The following is a 27,527-nucleotide window of genomic DNA, read 5'->3' as shown; positions in this document are numbered from 1 at the left end:
CTTTCTCTAACGTTTCCGTTCCTTCATTGGAGTTAGGACCATTTTGGAACATAGAAGTTGTCGTCTGTACATAATTTGTAAGCTCTTTCCGGTTGTTTGTCGGGAGGAGGTGAGTTTTGGTAGATTTTCATAGTAGATATTATCCGTAAAAATATAGTTTTATATTTGATTTTTCGTTTAAATGACTATAATTATCAACTATTCATTAATCATTTTATGTATTAAAATATATTTAATATGAATGTTGCTTGTGTAATTGTTATTGGCATGTTATGCCTATAAGTAACTTTTCACAAACCTCATTGCTGTTCTTGGCAATGTTATAAGGTGTAGGTTTTACATAATTTCCATAAGCTTTATATAAGTTATATTTCAATTAAGAATCATAATTAATAACCTGTTGTGGTAAGCCTAAAAAATATAATTTATCCAACTAAATTTTCACTTTTAGGTTAACTCATAAACTGCTATGCAACTTTTAATAGGTCTAATGAATATTTTTATCAGTCACATAAGTAACAATTGAAATGAGTGTTCTTACAGATAATTCTAGTGATTTAGCCTATCCAGACGATTTTCACATAGGTCTAAGCAAAAGCAAAAAAAAAATAAAAACCTAAACATTTAGTCCTTTTCCCAACTCATTCATTGGAATTCGATAAATTTGTCTTTTACCTAAATCTATGTCTAAGGCTACACCTTTATTTAACCATATAATTTATATTTTTCTCAGTAGACAGTAGTGTTTTTGATTGAAATTAATATTAATTAACCCAATGAATCTAGAGTAAATTAGGCCTACCTCTTTTAACCCTTTGCGTGCCACGGCGACGATACATCGTCGCCAAAAACCCTTGCGAAAAGTGCCACGGCGACGATCTATCGTCGCCGACTTACTGTGCGAAAAGTGCCAGGCGACGATCCGTCGTCGCCGTCTGTTATCGTAATTTTTAACGCTTTATTTTTCATGAATTCTTTTCACAACCAATATTGTTTTATTTCTTAACTATCCTGCAATAGATAAATAATAGTTCACATAGTACTTTATATTAGTGAAGATAAAAAAAACACAGAATAATAGAAGCAACAACAGCGGGCGGTGATTAACCGGGCGCGTAACATCGTTGGCGCGTAAACAACTCGCTACTTATAGTATGCGTAATATCTAAAATAATACGTTCGGTTACATGGTTGTGTTTACATCGTTTTGAGGTTAGGATCTCTAAAATGATTTTGTTAAATTGATATCTCCCGTGCGTACGTGCGTGCGCGCGCGCGCGCGCGCGTGTGTGTGTGTGTGTGTGTGCGCGCGTGTGTGTGTGTACATATTTTTTGGGAAAATATGAAGACCATATATTAGATATACTTTAGAACCAAAGGATAAATGTAAGTAATGCATTAATTATTTTTGTTTTAGTGTTGTGTTACCGGTACTGAAAAATGATTTTTTCATTATGTACATAATTTCAAGCATTGTTATGTAACTATAGTAATTATATAAAAAAGTTAACCATTATTTTTTTTTCACATTAACAATGTTATAAAGAATATTAAAAAAATTCTTCCCATAGTAAAATTGTTTCTTATTAATTTGTCAAAAAAAATAATAACTAAAAAATAAAAATTGCTTTATACATTTTTTGGTTTTGACATGCCAAAACTAATATTATTTTATGTTGTTTCATTTGTTTTGTAACATTTTATTGTAATACAACTTTTTACAAATATTTTGATACCTGTTTCATAAAAATAGTATGAAAAATAATAAAAATATATTCTTTTTCCGGAAGCCCGGTAATACTTCTTATTATTCCCTGGCATTTTTCGCATATGACTTGCAATATAGTTGCTAGTGCATTTCTTTTGTACTAAATTTTTTGCCTTGTGGCATTCAAAGGGTTAATATAAATATTGTTTTATGTTAAGTTTTAAGCACTGACAAAAATAGTGGTGAATAGTACTAAATGTATGTATGCAATACATTTATGGCTGTAGTATAATAAGCAGCCACCACCACAATTGAATCATCGATATTCATGATTATCTAAATTACCAAAATCAAAATGTTTAGTTTAACTGTTATTATGTATGATAAAATGAAAATTTAATGACGAATAAAAACTGTTTAGGCAATCTATATTTATAAAATGTAACAATTAACTTAAGGTACTTTTTTAAATATCTTGAAGAATAAACTTGTCTGACAGCTTTTGACACAAATAGCACATGTAGATCGCCATTGTACTTGCGGTCATTACTGCAATACCATGCAAATGTTTGTCTTCTTTGAATTAATTTGGAACAATATTGTTGTTCAATTCATTAATAAAGAGCTGATAATTGTGAATAACTAATTAGGTCTAGAATAAGTATTTCTAATTTGATTCGGTACCTTGTTTATTTAGGAGATATGTTTATAAATTAGAAGATCCAGTCATAGTTATAGTCCAAAATGAAAAATTATATATGTTTTAACTTTAACAATTAAGTTCATGTTGGCTTTTTTTAATATTTGCAACTAGATTATTTTACCCTCCAATTTTAAACCTCCTTGCCAAAAATATTTGGTTTTAATTTTTGGATCAGCTCGTTCAGTCGTGTGGTGGACTGGTATATTTTTCCATTTTACTGTCAGGTATATGTCCAACATAATATGATTAAGGGTTGTTGCCTAACAATTATTGTCGAGAGTGTGATTAGACTTAAGTTTTAGAAAAGAGGGTCATGGCGGATAAATTCAGAGACAGTGGATTTTTGTAAAGATCAAATGCGCCTAGGCATTATGTCCTTTTAACCATCCAACTGTGAGACAGGGCCAGCTTTTTAGGTGAAATTAATGAGCAGGTTATGAGGTATATATTCTGTCCCTCTATGTACCTTTACAAACAGATGTACATATTTGGCCTTCAACCAGTTTTGTTGTAGCATGATTGATGTAGGCTCTCCAGTGTGAGGGGGGAAATATTACTAAGATACTAATTGAGATAGCAGCTTTTTCATTTGATACTAACAAAAAAACTTAAAGATAAGGTAATAACATTGAGATAATGGTTTACACTTTTAGCAATTTAACTTTCCTTTTACTCCATTTCTATAATTACAGCTACAAAAAGATACATTTATTATCACCGCCTGATGAATTAAGTTATAAAATTAAAGATATCAAATTGAATTGAATATGGCCAATTCTAATAAAATTTGAAACAATCATGACCCTAATTTTATTGACGTGATAAAGAATTTACAAGATAACACTAAATTTTAAGTTCTAAGAGCATGAATATTTTGTTTACATTACAATAATAATTATATCAGTATGACACTAATTATCATTTGTAACCTTAGAATCATATATATATGGCCTAGTGTTACATTAAAGTTTTATTTGAATCCCTGAGATTTTAGTAATATGGTGGACATGCTAACAAAAATTTTGGGTTTTCTACCGAATTCAGTATTTTTTATTGAAAGTTGAATTGTTCTTTGACATGAATGAAACAAATAATTGGTCAGTGATAAGTTACATGTGTCTAGACTATTTAGTGTAGTTATTACTATATATTCTTTATGTTTTATACAAGGATATCTCAAATTATAAAACATGCATACCTAATATATTGAAATATTTACAGCCATTAAAACACACCATTGTCACATGTACCAGTAAGTTTCATATGTATATATTAAAAATTTGCAATACTGCCTACCTCTTACAGATTTTTGTGTTTATCCACAAAGGGGATTAAAGACTACAGATGTGTGTGTGTGTTTATGTCAGCCCGTGCATCATGCGAAAAGAGAATGCAACAACGATAAATGTTGCTAGAAGTAAATTGGTAGTAGAAATTATTTAAACATCCTAATTCTTTCTGATCATTAATGCATTACTGTCACTTTTACTAATAATGAGGTGTAGTAATTCCTTAGCCTAATTTTCATATTTTTTATAGTATAGGTCTTAAAGATGGGGGCCTACAAGTATGTACAGGAACTGTACCGTAAGAAACAGAGTGATGTTCTGAGATTCCTTCTTCGCATCCGTGTATGGCAATATCGACAGATGACCAAGATGCACCGTGCACCTCGATCTACAAGACCTGACAAGGCACGGCGCCTTGGGTACAGAAATAAGGAAGGTAAGTCATATATTATTTAGTATCCCTTACTGGAAATATAAAAATATTACTAGACTTCATAAACATTGTTTGTCTGTAGCTTATGATCTTGTGGTAGAAAAGGTTCAACTGAAGGTTAGGACATTTTTCTCTTGACCAGTATTAAGGTAAATTCGTTCATAGACTGACTTACATTGGTAAACTTTTAGGCAAATTTTATATGTTTGACAAATAAGATACTAGGGTAAAGTTTAGTATTATAGATTAGCCTATATCTTTTTTTGCTAAAATTTGCTATGTTTCTCAAATTTATCGTAAATTAAAATAAACAAAAGGACATATGTAATGGGAAATTTGATTGTTGCCTCATTACATATGGCACATAATTATGTAAACATATTGTGCATCAAAAAGAAATATTTGAGGGAGAGAAGATACAATGGCCTATTTAAACGTTTTTTGCAGCTATCGATTAGAACATGAATATGTCTCAAATCAGATACTTTAACCCAGAAACTAGGTATAAAATATTACTCAATGGTGGAGTCTTTTGGGTATATGGTGGATGACATAGTTTATTTTTTCATATTTATAACTAATATATTATGCTGTATATAATTTTATCAAAATTCAAACAATTTTTACATGCTATAATAAGTTTGCTTTTTTCGTATTTACAGCATAACAAACTTAAAAAAGTAGTTAAAAAAAGAAAAAATTGTGGTTTCATTCATACTAACAATATGCTTAGTTGTGTAACAATTTTACTATGTACAAACAATTTAGTGCTGAGTACAGCTTTTAAAAAAAATAAAAGTTTGTTCATGTATCGCATGGCTAATGAAAAGAAAAATACATTGAACAAAGATTGCAACATACCATAAATATACAATTTCAATCTCCTCTCTGATTGTTCAGTTTACATAGAGCATAACTAATAATTCAACTATTAATAGTTTAATATAAATCTAACTAAATAACATAAAATCTATCTTCCCACATAAAAATCTCTCAATTGACATGGATTACTTGGAAACAAAGAATTTGCAATTCATTGTATGATCCACTGAACACTTATTATCAATTTAATTTAATAACTTCACAAAAACATATTTAACGTTTATATTATTTGACTGTATTTTAAAGGCGTATGTTCAAAGACCCTATATTGGTTGGTTCCATTAAGAGAGAATATAAGTCCAATATTTGGGTCTGCTTGTCCCAGAGTTAAGTAATTGTCTCTTGGCTCGTGAAGTCAGGTTTTTGTAAAAATTCCAAAGATTCAAAAGAATTTTTCAAACATTGTGTAATACTCTGCAGAGCCTCAAAAAAGATATTATTCATATATTATATGCTGCAAACTTAACCCTTCGACGGACCGCGACGTACGCCGTACGTCTAGCGTTTACCGCTGAACTCGGCCCGCGACGTACGCTGTACGCATCGCGCAGTCCAATCTTATAACGAATATATTTCGGTTATTTTCGGTGTAATACATTCGAGTTATACATCGTTGGAAAGAAGATGAAATGAACTATCGGTGTATCGATACCTATGTATCGAAAGCCGTTCAACATGTAGTTTATAGTAGACGAAAAACATCGATCAAGGTGGCGCGACTTTGTCTGCTGGCATGACGATGTTATTGTTCATGTTTAGCTGTTTATTTGTTTGGTTATATTTACATACTATTTCATAATGTTACTTATGAGTGTAACTGTAGCTATTATGTTGTTTGAAAGTGATTTTCACTGTGGTTTAGGACAAATCTGATTGTGAGTTTATACTCGTATGTGCATCAGTGAGGTGAAACAGTTTTAGATTTAGTTTTTAAAATTGGTTTGGATTATTGTTTAGGCCTAGGCCTGTTTTATTACTTTATTTCATAACTTATGATGGGTTTACTTATATTTTAGCAATACAATCACTTTTACAAGTATAGGCTTAACAGAAAATCATTTAATGTATGTATAGGTAATGTTTTCACAAAACTGTGAAAAACAAGAAATTAAGTGGACCACTTAAGGTTGGGACACACATAACCGCACCGTGCCCGACACGTGACTCGGCCGATTGTCGGTGCGGGCTCGGCACGGTTACCGTGAGGGCATACATGTCCGTATGCAGTCCCGAGCGCAACAATCTCACTGTTTGTACTAGAACATGTTTCTTTTGAATTCGAAAGTGACAGATACTTAAAAAATACTCGGAAGATTAAGTATTGCTTGGGAAAATTGTTAATATCATTGTTGTTATTTTTATTAATCGCTGTGGTGAATGAAACAATTGCAATGCTACAGTAAAGCTTTGTACAATCAGCTAGTATGTAAAATTTGTAAATATCATTATCTTGGTTATATTTTTTATCCCTATAATTCTTGTTCATTGTGTTTCATTGCAATGCATTTCTGTCAAATACACTATAAACAGTATATTTAGTGTTTTTTTGTATTAAACCCAAGAGCTACAGTGTGATGCCAGAGAGTTTGCCATGTTGCAAGCCCTTTTATAATAATTGTGTAATAAAACATAGTAAATATTTGTAAAATATATACTGGAGAGAACTTACAAAAAACAGATTTTACAGTATGTTTTTCTTTTTATAGCTCCGAGGACAAATAAATTTATTGCCAGAATTAGTCCAAAAAATAGTAGAAACATAAATATATTTTCTAAAAAAATTAGAGTATGGTTGATCGGTCAAAATGATATTGAGTATTTTGTTTTAAGATAATACATTAGTGTATGGTTAGTCCTTGTCTGCTAAGTTATAATAATATTTAAATAGACACGTTAGTGCATTATAAAATAATTATTTATAATAATATTTAATGTTACATGTGTAAAGCCTAATATTTGAATTGTAAATCATGCATAAATCCTTTTTGTTTAATACAGCACACTAGTTATACTAAATTTAAACTTTGAAACGTAAGAGTACATTATTTACTACATAAGCTACAATAACTCATTTTTGTCATTTCATTCTTGCTCGATTTCCGCTTATTTTTATTTTTTATCCTTTTTGTATATAGTATCCCCAACACAAGCACAGCCTCTTATGGGGTACCTAAATTTCCTTATTTTGTAAATCTATTAGCCTAATTATTAGTTTAAAAAAAGAAAGAAAAAATCTAAAAGGATGTAACCTACTTTTTATATTTTATTACTCTAAGTACATAAATTTGAAATAAATTAAGTTGAAAACATTTTTTTTATTTTATATTCCCTGCTATTGTAAATACGTTATGTCATAGCATTATTTACTTTTAAGCACTGACAATAATATTTATTTGTAATATTCAGTTTGTTATTGTGGGGGAAATAAATGATTTATTATTATTATTTATTTTTAACATGGGTTTCTCTTGCTTGAAAATCTTATTGTAAATAAAATATTTTTATTTTTACTTTATTATATTGAAGTGAAAAGAATAAAAAAATAAAAATGTCATAGAAACATTCTAAATATGACCCTTACAAAATACCGGAATAAATGTATCAAGTAACTTCAATAGGTACATCAAAGAAAAAATAGATTTCGCGCAAATAATTACATGCTTGTTATTTTTTAATTAATGAAAAATGTTTTATAGATTTTTCATAATTCGAATTTAGTTGTTTAAAATCACTTAAGGTACAATATGGTTTTTCCAATTTGTTGTAATAAGAAAATATGCACAGTAAGAAAATATGACTAGTTTTACTCTAAGGTAAGAAAATGAAAATACTTTTAATAATAAATATGATTTTGTACGCGAACACAGGATGTAGAGTTAGTAGGCTATACTAAATAATTCACTAAAATAGAACGTGTAGACTACTTAAATAGTTTTTAAAAAGAAGAACGCAACAGTAAACAGCATATGATACCGCTCGTAGAACCGCACCGTGCCCGTCAAAAATTCAAACTAAACATATCGGTGACGGTGCGGGCACGGTGCGGCCACGACGGTCCCTGGTGTCGGTGCGGACATGTGTGGACTTGCAGGTTGAAAACTGCGCTGCAATTCTTTCAACCGTATGACGGCCAGCATACGGCCGACTGACGTGTCGGGCCGCGGTGCGGTCATGTGTGTCCCAACCTTTAGGGGGTGTTCAGTTCAAATTAAATAGTGCGTTGAAGGGTTAATAAGAATAGGGATATGTGGAAGTAGTGAGGCAGGTGAAGCGCTTTATATTTGCATTTTAAAGGGCAGTTTTATCGTAGCTGCCATAGTTGTGAGTTTACAAATTTTTGGTACCTAAACTATCAATGCCTTGGTTACTCAGAGAATACATTGAACTTTCGAATATGGAAGTCAATAGGCATAACAACACATATCCATTGTAAGCACCATGTTATCGCAGCAGTATAGTTTTACCACTAAATGATAAATTAAAAATAATCGTTGACAAGAATATGAGCCTAACAAAGAAGATAATACAAATTCTAATGATGAATTCATGTAGGCTATTACTAAGTCAACAATAACTACTTTCAATTGTGTATCCAATGTGTGGTATAACCCAGACCTGTGAACTGGTTACTGGGATTTAAAGAACATGATGCCAACTGTCAACCACTCTCAGACTGATAATTCACAGTGGTCTGTTGTTTACACAGTCCAATTTGTTTACATTGCCTGTCAAAAATGTGTCGTAAATGATGGAGCCCACGGCATTCAATTTGTAAGCATGCAGCAGTAGTTGAAATGTGCCGGGAAAGTGTTCACAGAATTCTTCATTTTAATTTAAAATTGTATCCGTAAAAATAACATATGTTGCAAGAATTGAAGGAAAACTGTTACCAGTTATGATTGGGATTCAACAAATGATATCAAACATAAACAATGGTCATGACTTTCTAAACAAGTTGTGGATATTAGATGAGGCATATTTTCATCTCACAGGTTATGTGAATAAACAGAACTACCGTTACTGGGCAAACACATATCGTAATGACGTTCATGAGCAACCTTTACACGCTAGTAAAGTGACAATATGATGTGGTGTTTCATCACACGGGATTATCTGACCATATTTTTTCGCAAATTAACAGGGAAACAACAACTTTACTGTCAATGCTGTGTCGTTACTTGCTGAGATGTTATGAACTTTCAAGAATGAATGTTAAAGAAGCCTGGTTTTAACAGGATGGAGCATCATCATACACTGCATGGCAATCAATGGCATGTGTGTGAAAAATGTTTGGTAACCATGTGATCTCGTTATTCTGTAACATTCGTTGGCCCCAGAGATTGCCATATTTATCTATTTGTGATTTTTTTTCTCGGGGCTACCTCAAGAACAAAATATACTCAACTGGACAAAGAACTCTGGATGAGTTAAAACAGAGAATTCTGGATAAAATTTACAGTATCCCAGCTGAGATGTTGCTGTGGTCAATGAGAAATCTCCACAGCAGATTTCACTAATGTAACTGTACAGGAAGACGCTGTCTAAAGAATGTAAATTTAATAAAAACATGATAATGACGTTAATTTTATATCATAAATGGCAATGTTAAATCGTAATTCCTTCATCACTTCTAGATTGGATTGTAGAAAGTTCCTAGTTTTCTACGTATCCTGTAGAAAATATTTTAGAATATATTAAATATTTGTGTACAATTATTATAGACATATATATGATCGGTTTTTGAGTTTAATGTCACAAGTTAACCTATTGGAGTCTTATCACAGAAGAGTTCCAAATTGTGCATAATTGTTCTATAATGGTTACCAAGAGTCAAAATTAAAGTATTAACTAAACATTACCGTAATGATTTGGAACTTTATTCTATTAGCTAAAAGGGTACCTCATTCATTATTGAGATTGTCTTAAAAATAAATGTTTACCAAACGATTTAGTAAACTCTTGGATTTTTTATTGAATTTGCCCAGGAAAATTATATGCAGAAACATTAAGGTACTAATGGGTTAATAGTGCCACATTTGCAATTGTCAGAAATACAACATTCATCTCTAATTCTTCTGCCTGCTATTCCTTGGTTTAATGTTATAATTTAATTGTGTTTATAATCAAAAGATTATTGTAACATAATTTTAACTTAGTAAGATATTTTTCAGGGCAGATTAAACAACGGTTTCTGAAATTAAAAATTCCTTTATCTAATTAATGCCAGTGTTGATTTTGTTGTACAAAAATATTTTAAGAAAAGAAAACAATATGATGAATATTTCAGATTACTTTAGTCAGATGAGTATTAGTAGCTGCTACTTGAGTTCATAACTAAATTAATGATTAATCCTTTTAATGCCAGACATTTTTTAAGTGACCATGCGAAAAATGCCAGCCTGTTTTCAAAAAGTAAATGCAAAGAATCCAGGCCCTTTTTCCATAATTTCACAACTATCTTTTAAAAATGTATACATTTTTTATTTATTGAAGGAAATTATCCATTGAGGTGTTGTTTTTTACGTAATAATGTGGAGCGTTGAAAAAGATTGAGTATGAAAATTTTACAAATTTATATAATTAAATTTGTAAAAAAAAAACAAAAACTTAAAAAAAATTGAGTTTGAACATATAAAAGTACCTTTATTATTAGCCTTAACTAAAAAGTAGTTACTGGCAATTGTACTATATTTAATTGTTAACACACACACCGAATTTGAAGAACTTACCGTGAAAAATAGAGAAGTTACAGCATTTTATCAAAAACCTTGTAAAATCCACATTTTACAGTAAAATTCAATAAGACATATTTTGTTCAGTTTCATTCAAAATCGCTTTATTTACACGTGTTGTTTAGCCCAATGTATAAAATTGTTTGTTGAAATAATAAAGAAAGTAGGTTACATAAAATTAAAATAAATTATTTACAATATAGGGTACATAATTTAAAATTTTTTAACACTTTTGTGTTTGCCGAAGCACAAAGTATGAATTCCACTTTTTTACTCATGGTCAAATCTGTTTACAATAACCACAAAACTAATAATAATATAAGCAAACTGAAATAAACAAAAGAAAAGCACGAATAATTCCCATTAAAACATAACCCAGCAACAATGTATTACCACAGCAACCAAAGACACTCACTGAATGATTGGACGTAAATGAGGTTGAAAACAGCTGATATACGTCATCGCATGTTGAGCATAGAGTAAAAAAGATTTTATTGTATCAATAGTAGTAGTGTCTAGATACAGTATGCAAAGTTTAGTGGCATTTGGTCAATAATTAAAACTACAAAATAATAAAAACCGGACAAGCGCCCCCAGTGCACGTCAGCATTTTTCGTAAAACCTAGTGACGTGCGCTCGCGGCGCATGTCTGGCATTAAAAGGGTTAAAATGCAGTAAAAAGAAGCCTAAAATGTAAAGTTATTGACTAGATTTTCTTTAGGTTTGCAAATTAATATCAATGCACATGAAATGTTATCATGAAAATACCTGTTTAACTATAGAATAAATAGATGCTTTACATATATAAATTTGACTTCCTTTGGAATAGCATAATTTGTTTTAAACAAGAAGTGAGTTATTGTTTTTATTGCTAGGTTTCTGCATTTTCCGCATCCGGGTGAGGCGTGGTGGTCGAAAGCGTCCGGTCCCAAAGGGAGCCACATATGGCAAGCCCAAAAGCCATGGAGTTAACCAGCTGAAACCTGTCAGGAATCTGCAATCTGTTGCTGAGGTTTGTATCGTGAAAGTTAGGTTAAGTGATTAGTTAGAGAATATTTCTTTACTTGTTTGATATCTTACATAAATTTAAGTGTTCCTGAATGTAATGTAATTTTCAGTGAAACACAAATTACAATATGATGTTTTAAATGAATTGTGATGTCCGTAAAGAATTGTTTTAGAAATTTTTAATATTTAAGTATGTGTTTTGAAAAATGTAACTCCTTAGTTCCAAACTCTAACCATAGTTAAGAAGAGCACATATAATGGCCCTTATTGCTCACTGTACTGAGGGTTTGTACTATGTGCCATAGCAAAGTGGAGGATTCGCTAACACCACATTTTATATGTGAGGTTTGATAGTACCCTCTAAACATTTTTAAATTCTAAATTGGTCCACTAAAAGTTACTAATTTTTCTTCTGCTTCACCAGTAGACATTCTGTAAATATTCTTTAGGAAAACATAAAATTATCTAGAGAAGCATCTACGACAAAATTTAGCCTTAATTAAGAAGAGCACATATAATGGCCCTCATTGCTCACTGTACTGAGGGTTTGTACTATGTGCCATATCAAATTGGAGGATTCGCTAACACCACATTTTATATGTGAGGTTTGATAGTACCCTCTAGACATCTTTAAATTCTAAATTGATCCACAGTCACAAATTTTTCTTCTGCTTCAGCTGTAGATAATCTGTTTTAAATGAATTGTGATGTCTGTGAAGAATTGTTTAAGAAAATTTTAATATTTAAATATATGTTTGAAAAATGTTACTCCTTAGTTCCAAACTCTAACCATAGTTAAGAAGAGCACATATAATGGCCCTTATTGCTCACTGTACTGAGGGTTTGTACTATGTGCCATAGCAAAGTGGAGGATTCGCTAACACCACATTTTATATGTGAGGTTTGATAGTACCCTCTAGACATTTTTAAATTCTAAATTTAGTCCACTAAAAGTCACCAATCCACCAATTGTTCTTCTGCTTCACCAGTAGATAATCTGTAAATATTCTTTAAGAAAACATAAAATTATCTAGAGAAGCATCTACCTCAAAACTTAGTCATAATTAAGAAGAGCACATATAATATCCTTTATTGCTCACTGTACTGAGGGTTTGTAATATGTGCCATAGCAAAGTGGAGGATTCGCTAACACCACATTTTATATGTGAGGTTTGATAGTACCCTCTAGATATCTTTAAATTCTAAATTTCGTTGTGTCATGTACAATCAAGGTACATTAATATTATCAATTTCAAGTATTATAATAATGCAAATTGTTATTTACTTACTAGTTAAAGTTAAAATTGTATTAAGGTAATGTAATAATTTACTGTGTTTAATCCTATTTTTGCAATCTTAAATTGTTTTTGTTTTATTGATGAAGGTTTTAGTTTTATATCAACTTTGAATTATACTACTATTCTTATGAAATATAATATATTTTATAATGTTGTATTTGTCACTTGCAAGAATGAGTACATTGACTTTGCAATAGGCTCATTTAAAAAGTGGCGATGACAGTGAATTGCAAAATCACAATAGACAGGTGACAAAATGCCATCTTGGTAATTTGTTATCTCCTTGTGAAAGGCAGACATTGGTTAGGAAGCACAAATAAAATAAACAGTTCATCCAAAAGTGGCTCTACACTTAACATATTGTTCTAAACTTCCCTTTGTGTGAAGGTTGTAGTTTGTTCTGGTCATTTTGTATGTTTTCTGTTCAAAGCCAAACTATTTCACTAATCAAATCAAATCAAAGAGAACTTTATTCATATACATCGAGTACAGAATATGTGTCAATATGTATGTAAAAATTTTATCTAGTTTAAAAACATGGATAAAGATAAAAATGTCATGTCCAGTTTAAAAATTCCTCGATGGAGTAAAACGTCCTGTCAGCAAGCCATGCACTGAGATTCTCCTTCAACGCTGACTCTCTTGTTATGCTCTTGAGGTGTCTTGGTAGGAGATTGTAAAATTTTGCACCTGCATAAGATGGCTTCTTGGTAGTCATGGTGAGTCGATGAGGTTGTAAGACGAAGTCTGTCACATTGCGGGTTCCATATGAGTGAATTTCGCCCAGTCTATTGTAATCAGTGTTAAATACATGTAGAATGGTTTGTTGTATGTAAAGAGCCACCACTGTCTGAATTCCAAGGTCTTTGAAAGCACTTCTGCATGAGTCAAGATGATTTAGACCTGCCAATATTCTTACCGCTTTCTTTTGAAGTTTTAGAACTTTAGTCATATTTCCTATACTTGACCCTCCCCATATTATCAAATCATACCTCACAACAGACTCAAATAGGGCAAAATACGCGACCCTGGCCGTTGACAGATCTGCAACAGACCTTATTCTTTTTACAACATACAGGGCAGTACTCAGTTTCCTGCACACCATGTCCACATGAGGGGTCCAGGACAGATGTTGGTCAATGATCACTCCCAGGTATTTGGTCTTGTCCTCTACTTCCACCATTGGCAACCCCTCGGTTAAGTTTGCAGCTCTTGTAAACAGGATTTGTTTAGTTTTGCTGTCATTTAGTGCAAGATCGTTCTCCTGACAATATTGTTTTGCCATTGAAAGCAATGAAGGCCTGACAATCTAAATCATTAGGGCCTTTTTCAGCAAGTATAAGAGCTGTGTCATCAGCGTACATTGTGGTGTGGGCTTGCTCCTTTAGGTAATCTGGGAGGTCATTTGTTACCAATACATACAAGACTGGACCCAGTACTGAGCCTTGAGGGACCCCTCTTGTTATATTGAGGGGTTTTGACCTAGCATGGTAAACTGTGTTATTAGCTGTATATTTCAGCTCTACTAGGTGAGTCCTGTTCTTCAAATAACTATTGAACCAGTTTATTGCATTGCCTTGGATTCCTAAAGTCATCAGCTTAGTAAGAAGTAAATTATGTCCCAGTGTGTCGAAAACTTTACTTAGATCCAAGAAAATAGCAGATGCTATTTTTCCAGTTTCAATTTGGTCAATTACATTCTCAAAGAAGTCAGTGATAGCTGTGGTTGTAGATTTAGAGGATAAAAATCCGTGCTGATGTTTATTGAGCAAATTATTGTCCATGAGGTGGGTTATTAATCTTGTTAAAACAATTTTTTCAAATATCTTGGAGATGGTTGATACAAGAGATATTGGTCTAAAGTGGCCAGCTTCTGTGCTTTGTGGTTGTTTCTTAATAGGGATTATTTTGACAATCTTGAGGTCAGCTGGGAAAATACCCTGAGCTAAGGACTTGTTCATAATATCAGTCAGAGGCAGTGTAATTTCATCAACACAGTGCTTAAGTAAGATAGAAGAGACATCATCTATGCCTGCTGATGGCTTTGATTTCATTGCTATGATGGTTTTCTTAACTTCTGCCTGTGTAGTGCTATGAATAACAAATTCAGGTGCATTGGTAGTGCATTGAGGCTTCCTTGAGATATCTGAAGTTTGACCTGCTTCTTTTAGTGTTATCTCAGCTATAGTTGTAAAATAAGTATTTAGGTGCTCAGCTATTTCGAATGGATTGTTTAATTTGTTGCCATTGACTGTCAATTCAAGTGGAGTGTCCTGTTTCTTCTTATGGCATTCATTATTAATTGTGTCCCAGACTGCTTTTGACCTGTTTTCTGAGTTGCTTATGCGGTCTACTATTGCTTGCCTTTTTAGATATTTCAGTCTCATATCATAGGCTTTTTTCTTTTCTGCTGTTTGGGTTTTAGCAGCTACGCAACCTGTGGTTTCTTCTCTATTTAAGGCTTCTAAAAACTCAGTCTTCAGTCTTTGAGCTTCTGGATCATTAAAGTGACAAGCTCTTGCATTACGCTTTGCTTTGGTTTTTTATAAACATGTTAGGTTCATTGCAGAGTTAAGTATTTGGCTAAAATTTCTAAAAGCAGTGTCCACAGCTGGTGCATTAAGCACTAATTCCCAGTTAAGTCCCTTTAAATAGTCACTCAGGCTGTCAAGGTTATTTTTATTAAGATGTCTTCTAATTGAATAAGTTGTGGGAAGGTGATTTCTTCAGATTCGTTGAACACAGCTGTGCGTTGTGATCCGAAAGCCCTGTGGTCAAGACATCTACTGTGACTTCTGGTAAAGGGATTTTGGAGCAGACACAGTCAATTGATGTTGATGTAGTGCTGGTTCAAGTAGAAGGCTTCTTGCTGACCAATTATAGTGGAGCTTTTTGCCATGGGCTTGTTTCTTATGTTGATCTATATTTGAATTTAATTTTAGATTAGATTTCTTTTGGACTCTCTATGAATTGTTCTTATCGGTACATACCATCAGTATTGTGACCGTCACAGTTTAAATGACCCCAGATATTTCGGAGTCAGACACAGTGAAGTAAAACACCTCGATATTAATTTCATTGTGATATTAAACTAAGCAAATACACTAGCGATCATAAGATACTCGTGCAGTCGCAACGATCTCTGATCGCATAGAAAGTGGGGTACATACCTGGACAATCTCAGATCAAAGACCAAACTGCATGCTTCTATTTACATGGATGCTATTGTCATCCCCCCTTTAATCATTGATGTAATGTACGTGACAATAGCCGTAGTGTATTTATTTGTGAGTTTCCTGGTTCATTTGATCATCCTAATAATTCCTAGATCTAACTGCAGCTACAACTTCAAATGGTTGAAAATGTTCTTTGTATTTTTAATTACTTTATTAAATTAAATATTTAAATTAATCTTAACTTAATTTGATAGTTTAAATTTTAACATTCAGTAAAAATTGTTTTAATATATTTCTGTAAATTGATTTAAATAATAACAGGTCAATCCACTTTGAAATAAAGTATCAAACATTGCTTTGCACATATCATGGCCCCTAGAGCACAGTGTTCTGGTGGGTTTCTCCAAAGTGCTACATTACAAGGGAGGTTTCGTTAACACCACATTCTATATGTGGCGTTTGATAGTAGCCGCCCAACATTATTTATTTTTTTTATATTTTTGATTATTCTAGATATTATTACATTTTAATTTTTATATCCAGTTGATGAGATTTCAAGGTAAATGTTGTATTTAAACACTTGTTAAAATTGTGATGTTTAGAGTAGTCCGTGAGGTGATTTTGTTATAAAGTTAGCAGTTATAAATAATCTCATTTTATTTGAGGTCATTTTTCAACCTGGAACAAACGAGTTGGTTGATGAGGGAGATCAGAAGTAAAAAAATGTATGTGAACTTGCATGGATATTGGGAATAAAATAGCTAGGACAGTAATGGATCCCTTGACACATTGTCTCTGTCAATTAGATACATTTTTGTTAATATCATACCGGAGAATTATGGCATGTGTTAACTTTGTGTTTGATGTAAAAATGGTTTTAATGGTTCGCTTTGGTAATCCTTTTAAGACATTAAACATTTAAAAACAATTTTTAAATCAGAAACTTTTAAACTGATAAAGTTTAGCTTGATCAAGCTCCATCAAACAGATTGATGTTATTGAGTTATTTTTAGCTTTATGCAGCAGCATGGCCAGAGGTTTAATTTCTACCACAGTGTGGACCAATGCAATGTGTTTTACCTATTCTTAGATTTATGTTCAAAATATAATTTTCATATCATGGCCATGAGCTATTTATTACTACTACACCTTGAAAAGGCATTTTGTTCACATCTCTGATCATATTATTTATATTTTATTTCACCACATTAAATATGTGTTTCTGGAAATACTTATTCTCTTGTAAGTTTGTTGAGAGTTTGAAATTTTATACTTACGTGGAAACTATTAAAAATGTTTGATTTTTATAATAAAGCAATCTAGTAAATGGAGTTGAGTGTTTCACTAACAAATGTAATAAATGGAAACCTGGTGCTTTTGACCTGGTTTGTTAAGTAAAAGGCGTTCCTAAACTTACTAAAATTATAATAATATGTATTTTCCGATAATATTTGCAGTTAAGTCAGCAATGCCAGGTTATTTGGCGCTTAATATAAATATAATAACACTCTTGTAGTAATTTTGGTAAAACTTTGTTCCCTAGAATTTTTGTTTTACTTAGTAATTTTAATGTGAATTGAATAATGTTATCAATTCCATTCTATACTTCATTCTTAAACTAGTTGCGTTTGCATAGAAGAATTATCAATTAATTGTTCACTAATAAAATTGTAGCTTAATTGAAAAATAAGTAGCCTACTATCTTGTATGATGAGACCGACTGACCAACCCTGCCATACCAGCGTCTAAGTTCATGTTTGTTGTAGGAACGAGTTGGTCGTCGCTGTGGTGGACTCAGGGTCCTGAACTCCTATTGGGTGGCACAAGATTCCACTTACAAGTACTTTGAGGTCATCTGCGTTGACCCATCTCACAAGGTACACTAACATTACACACTCTGTTAGACAACAATGTAATTTGGATTTCCAAAATCTGGATTTTGTTTTTACATATTAAGTACTAATTATTAGAAATGTGATTTAAATTATTTACCAAAGTAGTGAGATTTTTTAAACATTTAGTATAGGAATTTGAAATTAATTTGTAAATAATTTTTTAGTATTCCTAAATTTTAATCGTTTTTATACTACTAAAAGAGTAGGGTTTTTAAAAACGATCTTGGTTTAATATACAATTAAACATTGTAAAGAAGAGCAAAATATTTGATGCTTTTTTATACACCATAGGATTATCACAATAATGTCTTGGTTCAGTCATGAGTAAACATTCTTTACTTTGATATGTTATTTGGTGAAGTGAATAAAGTTGGAGTACATGCTCCGTAGCAGATGCTCAGGTAGTGAGGAGTAACTCCTTCTAACACGAGTAAGTGCTCTGATTTGATGTGAATAAAAAGTCAATATTGGGCCAGAGGACTTGCTCAGGCAAATAGAGCAAGTGCTCACAGTTCCCTTTCCCTATCTTGTTGTATACGCGGTTGTACACACTGCCTACATAAGACCCTTGAGCGACTGTCCCAGACACTGGCTTTAGGGCTGTAAGACTGGCTCTATTGAAAGTCGTACGCATGTAAAAACGGTCATTACGACCCCAGAGTTTAAAAGTAAAAAGTAAAAGTAAAGAATGTCTTATTTTACCAGGCGAAGTTAGGGCTAAGAAGCCCTCTCTAACACTTAACCTGGGGACCAACGGCTTAAAGGTGACTTCCGAACCACCACCAATGGCCGGGCAGGCGGGCCGCTTGCAAGGACAGGATCGCTCAGCGGTCACCTGTCCAAGCAGCAGCCACGCTCGGCGTTGCTTGATCTGGTTATCTTGCGATAACCGCCGTACCCACTACACTGCGCCATTGGCAAAGTTTAAGTATTTTTGGTATTGTTTTTTTTTTTTGTGTTTGTTTTTTTGAATTGGAAGTAGGTAGGTATTTTTTTATTTATTTACACAGTACATTCTTTTTAAGCTGTTAACCCTCCATCGGGCGCTAAACGGAGTTTTCCTCCGTGTATGTTTTATTATTAAAAATAGCACTACTTTTCTGATGTCGGCAGTCGTTTCCCGCAGTGTACTTCACGAGCATCTTTCGAGGAAACGAAACAATACCCTCCCGCTTTTATTTATCAAAATGTGTCAGTATGAGGTCTACTTCCGTGCGTGACTGGACGATTCCTCCGTGAGCGCCCGATGGTGTGTTTGTAGTGCTTGGACGAAATCTCCGTGAGCGCCTTATTGTGTTTAGTTTTTATGTTGTAATAATCCGTGTGCGCCTAAATGTGTGACCTGTGATGGTTTCTTTTTAAATTATACCATATATTTTATTTGAATTTTTTGAAATGGAGAATGAAGACGAGAGACTTGTCAGTACAGTACCAGTGTGCTAGGGAACATTTTAGTAATGATTATGGAGTGAACATTGCCGTTATAAGAACCAGAAGGAAAATTTTTTGAAATTTTGTGCAGTGTGTAAAAAAATTTTTAGTAAAGAATAAATTTTTATTTCAGAGCAATAATTGACATTACAATTGTATAATATCTCAAGAATTGAAGTAAGTTGTTTAGTAAGAAGTTAAAAACTAAGTTAATTTCCATACATATTTAAAGTAGGTTAAACATTTTTACAATTAATTGCATTATTCCTTAAAATTAATCATGTTGTTATTATACAATAACATTTTTTAAGATTTTGAATTTCTTATTTCGAAAATTCATTACATAAGAGTGTAATTTTTATTATATTTCTAAAAATGAATATATTACATTGTAATTAAATCAGTATGAATATTTAAACAAATAAAAACAGTTTAAACGACTATGATATCCATTATTCGCCAACCTGGAGGAAACCTCCGTGAGCGCCTGATGGTGTTTCTAATTTTAAGCGCCCGATGGAGGGTTAAGCTCCATGTATCAGCCGAGCAATTTCGGTTCTTCTCTGTTGTCCTCTATTGCGGATGTCTCTTTCGTTACGATTCTCTACATTGCCAACTTCATTGTTTTGCCTTTCCTCAATGTTAAAGTCAAAGTCTTCATCACTTAGTCTTTTCGTTACGATTCTCTACATTGCCAACTTCATTGTTTTGCCTTTCCTCAATGTTAAAGTCAAAGTCTTCATCACTTAGTCTTTTTGCTACATTATGAAGAATAAAGCAACAAACAACCATCGATGGAACATTTTCAGTTTTAATCCTAATTTTGTTTTGCTGACGTTTGTAAACGTTTCAACTGACCAAAACAACGTTCAATTATTACTCTTTCTTGGGCCAAACACAGATTGTATGCCCTTTCTCTAGCAGTTATTGGGTTTTCATAGGGCGTCATAATCCAGGGAGCTATCCCGTAACCCGAATCTCCAATTAGGAGTGCATTAGCTTGATTGAATTCCATAATTCTGTAAATATCTGAATTTCTCCAAATTCGTGCATCATGCACTGAACCTGGCCAAGAAGCATCTACGCTTGTGAACTATTCAGCAAAATTACAAGTTGCCTGCACATTTATACTTGGAAACCTCTTTCTATTGATATATTCATCGCCATGGTCAGAAGGCTTGCCTATAGGTATTTGAGTGCAGTCAACAGCTCCAATGGCTGAAGGAAATCTGTATTTTTCTTGCCAATTAGCTTTTTGTTGTTCCATTTCTTCTATTGTAGATGGAAATTTTATCCATACGTTTTTCTTCATAGCTGCCATTACATCTGAAATGGTTTTTGTGACTGTAGTTCTGGCGATACCAACATCTTCGGCAACACCACTCTGAAACCCAGGATCATCAGCATATCAAAGAAAAGTACGCATTCTGTCCAAATTGGGAAACGCACCACCACGCCTTTCAAAGTTTTCCCCAAGAAAATTATCACTAATCCACTCAACATTCATTTCATTAAAACGATAAAGAGCTCGGTAGTCTTGCTCTAGAGATACCCGACGCACTCTGTAAAATTTTACAGCACGAATAGGTAAAACTCTGCCCTCACAAGATTGAACGTCTTTACTTGAGCAAGTTGTATCTACTAATGAGTAGATCGGTAATTTCTGGAGTACCTGCTCACATTTTGGAGGAAGTTCCTAGTTTTATTCACCTAAAAAGGTGAGTAGATACTCCAAGTCAATTGTCTAGTCGTCAACATGAGAAAGTGCTCCGAGCCTCCACTGAGCAAGTTCTTTTTATTCACATGAAACTGGAGTACGTACTCATTTTTTGGAGGAAAGAGCATTTGCTCAGCTTTATTCACTTCACCCTTATCTGTGATTCTTGAACTTCCTTGCAGATGTTAAAATAGCATAACAAAACCTATTTTTACTACGTACAATAGGTTTGGCATAAAAAATGTCTTGGCTCAGTGATGTAAACATTCTTCACTTGGTATGATATTATCAGTGATTGCCGAACTTCCTTGGATGTCTGATGAGCCAAGATACTAAACATTTAAAATTAATCACAAAAACCTAGGTGCTTTTCTATAGTTTAACCATACCACAACAAAATAATGTACCACAACAGTGATGTCAAACTTTCACCTGAAGAACCAAGATCTTGACCCTCTTAAAATAGGTAACAAAACATATTTTCATATTACACAGCATAGGTTTGTCACATGAAAACAAGATTTCTTGGTTGAGTAATGACTAAACATTCTTCACTTTGATCTGATTGTCTGTGATAATCTAAACTTTCACCTGAAGAACCAAGATCTTGAACATGTTAACATAGTATAACAAAACATACCATATGTATGTCACATCAAAATGTCTGTTCAATGATGACTATATATTCTTCACTTTGATCTGATTATCAGTGATTGTATAAACTTACACCTGACGAACAAAGATCTTAAATTGTTAACATAGCGGAACCAAACATAATTTTTTATACATACCATATGTTTATCACAACAAAATGTTTTCATTAAATGATGACTATATATTCTTCACTTTGATCTGATTGTAAGTGAATGTCCAAACCTTTACCTAAAGAACCAAGATCTTGAACATTTTAGGTGATAACACAAAAACTATGTGCTTTTTTCTAGCATAACCATACCACAAAAAATATTGTGGTTGTGTCATTTTCTAAACTTCACCTTAAGAAACAAAATTCTGAAAATGTTAAAATGGTGCAGCAAAACCTTTTTCTTATTACAATCATAGGTTTGTTTCAACAAAATGTCTTGGTTCAGTGATGATTATAAATTCTTCACTTTGATTTGATTGTCAGTGATAGTCTAAACTTTCACCTGAAGAACCAAGATCTAGAGCATGTTAAATAGCATAACAAAATCTTTTTTTCTGTCTACTGCATACCATATGTTTGTCACAGCAATATATCTTGGTACAGTGCTTTTTTACATTGTAACCATACCACAAACAATATATGGTTCAGTGATGTTAAACTTTCACCTAAAGAACCAAGATCTTGACCCTGTTAAAATAGGATAACAAAATATATTTTGCACATTACACAACATAGGTTTGTAACTTCAAAACAAAGTGTCTTGATTCAGTGATGATTCTTCACTTTTATCTGATTGTCAGTGATAGTCCAAACATTCCCCTGAAGAACCAAGATCTTGTACATGTTAAAATAGCATAACAAATTTTTTGCGTATTACATACATAGGTTTGCCACAACATCATGTCTTTGTTCAATGATGATATATTTTTCACTTTCGTCTGATTGTCCAAACTTTCACCTAAAGAACCAAGATTTTGAACATTTTAAATGATAACATAAAATTTAGGTGCTTTTTATAGCGTAAGCATACCACAAAAAAGGTTGTGGTTGTGTGACTCTCCAAACTTTCACCATAAGAATCAGAATTCTGAAAATATTAAATAGCATAACAAACCTATTTTTTTTGCTTATTATATACCATAAGTTTGGCACAAAAAATGTCTAGGTTCAGTGATGTAAACATTCTTTACTTGGTATGATATTATCAGTGATTGCCGAACTTCCTTGGATGTCTGATGAACCAAGATCCTAAACCTTTTAAATAATATCACAATAAACTAGTTGCTTTATTATAGTGTAATCATACTACAAAAAATAATGTGATTTAGTGATGTCAAACTTTCACCTAAAGAACCAAGATCTTGACCCTGTTAAAATAGCTTAAAAAATTAATTTACTTATTTAACGTCATAGATTTGTCACATCAACACAAAATGTCTTGGTTCAGTGATGACTAAACATTCTTCACTTTGATCTGATTGTTAGTGATTGTCTAAACTTTCACCTGAAGAACCAAGATTTTGAACATTTAAAATGAACACAAAATTTAGGTGCTTTTTATAGCGTAAGCATACCAAAAAAGAGGGTGTGGTTGTGTGACTCACCATAAGAATCAGAATTCTGAAAATATTAAATAGCATAACAAAACCCATTTCTTATTTTATAATATACTAGCATATTTGTCTATCGTTAAAACCTATTTTTGCTTATTATATTCCATAAGTTTGACACAAAAAAATGTCTTGGTTCAATGATGTAAACATTTTCACTCGGTATGATATTATCAGTGATTGCCGAACTTCCTTGGATGTCTGATGAACCAAGATCCTAAACCTTTTAAATAACATCACAATAAACTAGGTGCTTTATTATAGTGTAATCATACTACAAAAAATAATGTGATTTAGTGATGTCAAACTTCCACCTAAAGAACCAAGATCTTGACCCTGTTAAAATAGCTTAAAAATTAATTTGCTTATTTAACGTCATAGATTTGTCACATCAACACAAAATGTCTTGGTTCAGTGATGACTAAACATTCTTCACTTTGATCTGATTGTCAGTGATTGTCTAAACTTTCACCTGAAGAACCAAGATTTTGAACATTTAAAATGAACATAAAATTTAGGTGCTTTCTTATAGCGTAAACATATTACAAAAAATATTGTGGTTGTGTGACTGTCCAAACTTTCACTTCAAGAATAAAAATTCTGAAAATATTAAAATAGCATAACAAAAGCTATTTTTGCTTATTATATACCATAAGGTTGACACACAAAAAATGTCTTGGTTCAATGATGTAAACATTTTCACTCGGTATGATATTATCAGTGATTGCCGAACTTCCTTGGATGTCTGATGAACCAAGATCCTAAACCTTTTAAATAACATCACAATAAACTAGGTGCTTTATTATAGTGTAATCATACTACAAAAAATAATGTGATTTAGTGATGTCAAACTTCCACCTAAAGAACCAAGATCTTGACCCTGTTACCGCTTAAAATAGATTATTAATGACTAAACATAATCTGATTGCTTGTCATGATTTGTCACATTCAACACAAAATGTCTATGGTTCAGTTTGATGAATAAAACATTCTACATCTTTGATGTCTGATTGATGTGTCTGTCACTTCCACCTAAAGAACCAAGATCTTGACAGCCTAAACGTCATAGACACATCGAACATAGAATTGTCAGTGAAAAATGAAGAACATTTTGAACATTTATGAACATAAAATTTAGGTGCTTTCTTATAGCGTAAACATATTACAAAAAAATATTGTGGTTGTGTGACTGTCCAAACTTTCACTTCAAGAATAAAAATTCTGAAAATATTAAAATAGCATAACAAAAGCTATTTTTGCTTATTATATACCATAAGGTTGACACACAAAAAATGTCTTGGTTCAATAATGTAAACATTTTCACTCGGTATGATATTATCAGTGATTGCCGAACTTCCTTGGATGTCTGATGAACCAAGATCCTAAACCTTTTAAATAACATCACAATAAACTAGGTGCTTTATTATAGTGTAATCATACTACAAAAAATAATGTGATTTAGTGATGTCAAACTTCCACCTAAAGAACCAAGATCTTGACCCTGTTAAAATAGCTCAAAAATTAATTTGCTTATTTAACGTCATAGATTTGTCACATCAACACAAAATGTCTTGGTTCAGTGATGACTAAACATTCTTCACTTTGATCTGATTGTTAGTGATTGTCTAAACTTTCACCTGAAGAACCAAGATTTTGAACATTTAAAATGAACACAAAATTTAGGTGCTTTTTATAGCGTAAGCATACCAAAAAAAGGGTGTGGTTGTGTGACTCACCATAAGAATCAGAATTCTGAAAATATTAAATAGCATAACAAAACCCATTTCTTATTTTATAATATACTAGCATATTTGTCTATCGTTAAAACCTATTTTTGCTTATTATATTCCATAAGTTTGACACAAAAAAATGTCTTGGTTCAATGATGTAAACATTTTCACTTGGTATGATATTATCAGTGATTGCCGAACTTCCTTGGATGTCTGATGAACCAAGATCCTAAACCTTTTAAATAACATCACAATAAACTAGGTGCTTTATTATAGTGTAATCATACTACAAAAAATAATGTGATTTAGTGATGTCAAACTTCCACCTAAAGAACCAAGATCTTGACCCTGTTAAAATAGCTTAAAAATTAATTTGCTTATTTAACGTCATAGATTTGTCACATCAACACAAAATGTCTTGGTTCAGTGATGAATAAACATTCTTCACTTTGATCTGATTGTCAGTGATTGTCTAAACTTTCACCTGAAGAACCAAGATTTTGAACATTTAAAATGAACATAAAATTTAGGTGCTTTCTTATAGCGTAAACATATTACAAAAAATATTGTGGTTGTGTGACTGTCCAAACTTTCACTTCAAGAATAAAAATTCTGAAAATATTAAAATAGCATAACAAAAGCTATTTTTGCTTATTATATACCATAAGGTTGACACACAAAAATGTCTTGGTTCAATGATGTAAACATTTTCACTCGGTATGATATTATCAGTGATTGCCGAACTTCCTTGGATGTCTGATGAACCAAGATCCTAAACCTTTTAAATAACATCACAATAAACTAGGTGCTTTATTATAGTGTAATCATACTACAAAAAATAATGTGATTTAGTGATGTCAAACTTCCACCTAAAGAACCAAGATCTTGACCCTGTTAAAATAGCTTAAAAATTAATTTGCTTATTTAACGTCATAGATTTGTCACATCAACACAAAATCTCTTGGTTCAGTGATGACTAAACATTCTTCACTTTGATCTGATTGTCAGTGATTGTCTAAACTTTCACCTGAAGAACCAAGATTTTGAACATTTAAAATGAACACAAAATGTAGGTGCTTTCTTATAGCGTAAACATATTACAAAAAATATTGTGGTTGTGTGACTGTCCAAACTTTCACTTCAAGAATCAAAATTCTGAAAATATTAAATAGCATAACAAAAGCTATTTTTGCTTATTATATACCATAAGGTTGACACACAAAAATGTCTTGGTTCAGTGATGTAAACATTTACACTTGATATGATATTATCAGTGATTGCCGAACTTCCTTGGATGTCTGATGAACCAAGATCATGAGCATTTTAAAATAATCTCACAAATATTAGGAGCTTATTATTTTATAGAGTAACCAATCCATAAAACAGTATTGTATTTTAGTAATTGGCCAAACTTTCACCTTAAGAACCAAGATTCTGAAAATGTTAAAATAGTATAGCAAAATATTTGTTTCTTATTATATATAAAGCATAGGTTTGTTTCAACAAAATGTCTTGGTTCAGTGGTGATTAAACATTCTTCACTTTGATATGATATTATCAGTGATTGCCGAACTTCCTAGCTTGTCTGATGAACCAAGATCCTGATTATTTAAATAACAATCACAAAAAAACTATGTGTTTTTATAGCGTAACAATACTACAAACAAACTAGTAACTCCGTAATTGTACAAAGTTTCACATGAAGAACCAAGATCTTGAACATGTTAAAATAGCATAACAAAATATTTTTAATTCTACAACTATGAGGTCCCAGTTTGTAATTTGTGACCTATTTTAAAGAAACTTCCATGACTTTTTTTACTATGCATAATCAATAAACTGAATGGCTGATCTGTATTTATAATTTTATGCCTGATAAACGAACTATACCATTATTTCCAAGTTGGGTTGATATAAAAATCGTGTATTCTTATACTTCACATAATATATATGGTGTGGAAAATGCTAATGCTAATAATGCATTAATGTATATTTATACTAAGTATCTGTTTTTAGGCTATCCGGAGGGATCCCAAGGTGAACTGGCTGGTGAATGCAGTTCACAAGCACAGGGAGCTGCGAGGCAAGACCTCTGCCGGCAGGAAGTCCCGAGGGCTGGGCAAGGGCCACAGGTTCTCTCAGACCAAGGGTGGTTCCAGGCGTGCTGCGTGGAAGAGGCGAAACACTCTTCAGCTCCACAGGAAGCGTTAATTGTTTGTTATTTTACATGAATAAAACTATTTCATAAATTTGAGTATTCACTTTCCTA

At 32.4% G+C, this 27,527-nt stretch overlaps 1 protein-coding gene across 1 annotated transcript; it reads left to right on the top strand.

The window, feature by feature from the left end:
- On the top strand, positions 1–27,507 carry LOC124368902 (60S ribosomal protein L15-like). The gene is made up of 5 exons (XM_046826419.1): positions 1–109; positions 3,951–4,136; positions 11,623–11,759; positions 17,996–18,106; positions 27,275–27,507. The coding sequence occupies exons 2-5, from the start codon at positions 3,965–3,967 to the stop codon at positions 27,467–27,469; spliced, it is 615 nt and encodes a 204-aa protein (XP_046682375.1). The 5' UTR covers positions 1–109; positions 3,951–3,964; the 3' UTR covers positions 27,470–27,507.
- Positions 27,508–27,527: the final 20 nt, after the last annotated feature.

This window comes from Homalodisca vitripennis, chromosome X (genome assembly GCF_021130785.1).
Source record: "Homalodisca vitripennis isolate AUS2020 chromosome X, UT_GWSS_2.1, whole genome shotgun sequence".
NCBI classification, from domain to species: domain Eukaryota; kingdom Metazoa; phylum Arthropoda; class Insecta; order Hemiptera; family Cicadellidae; genus Homalodisca; species Homalodisca vitripennis.
The sequence above is the reverse complement of the archived record's forward strand: the minus strand, read 5'-3'. Positions and strand labels throughout refer to the sequence as shown.

Excerpts from the sequence above, each read along its gene's own strand:
- LOC124368902 (XM_046826419.1), top strand. The coding sequence starts at position 3,965 with ATGGGGGCCTACAAGTATGTACAGGAACTGTACCGTAAGAAACAGAGT. Across the intron at positions 11,760-17,995 it reads ATCTGCAATCTGTTGCTGAG|GAACGAGTTGGTCGTCGCTG; the intron begins GTTTGTATCGTG and ends TGTTTGTTGTAG. Across the intron at positions 18,107-27,274 it reads GCGTTGACCCATCTCACAAG|GCTATCCGGAGGGATCCCAA; the intron begins GTACACTAACAT and ends ATCTGTTTTTAG.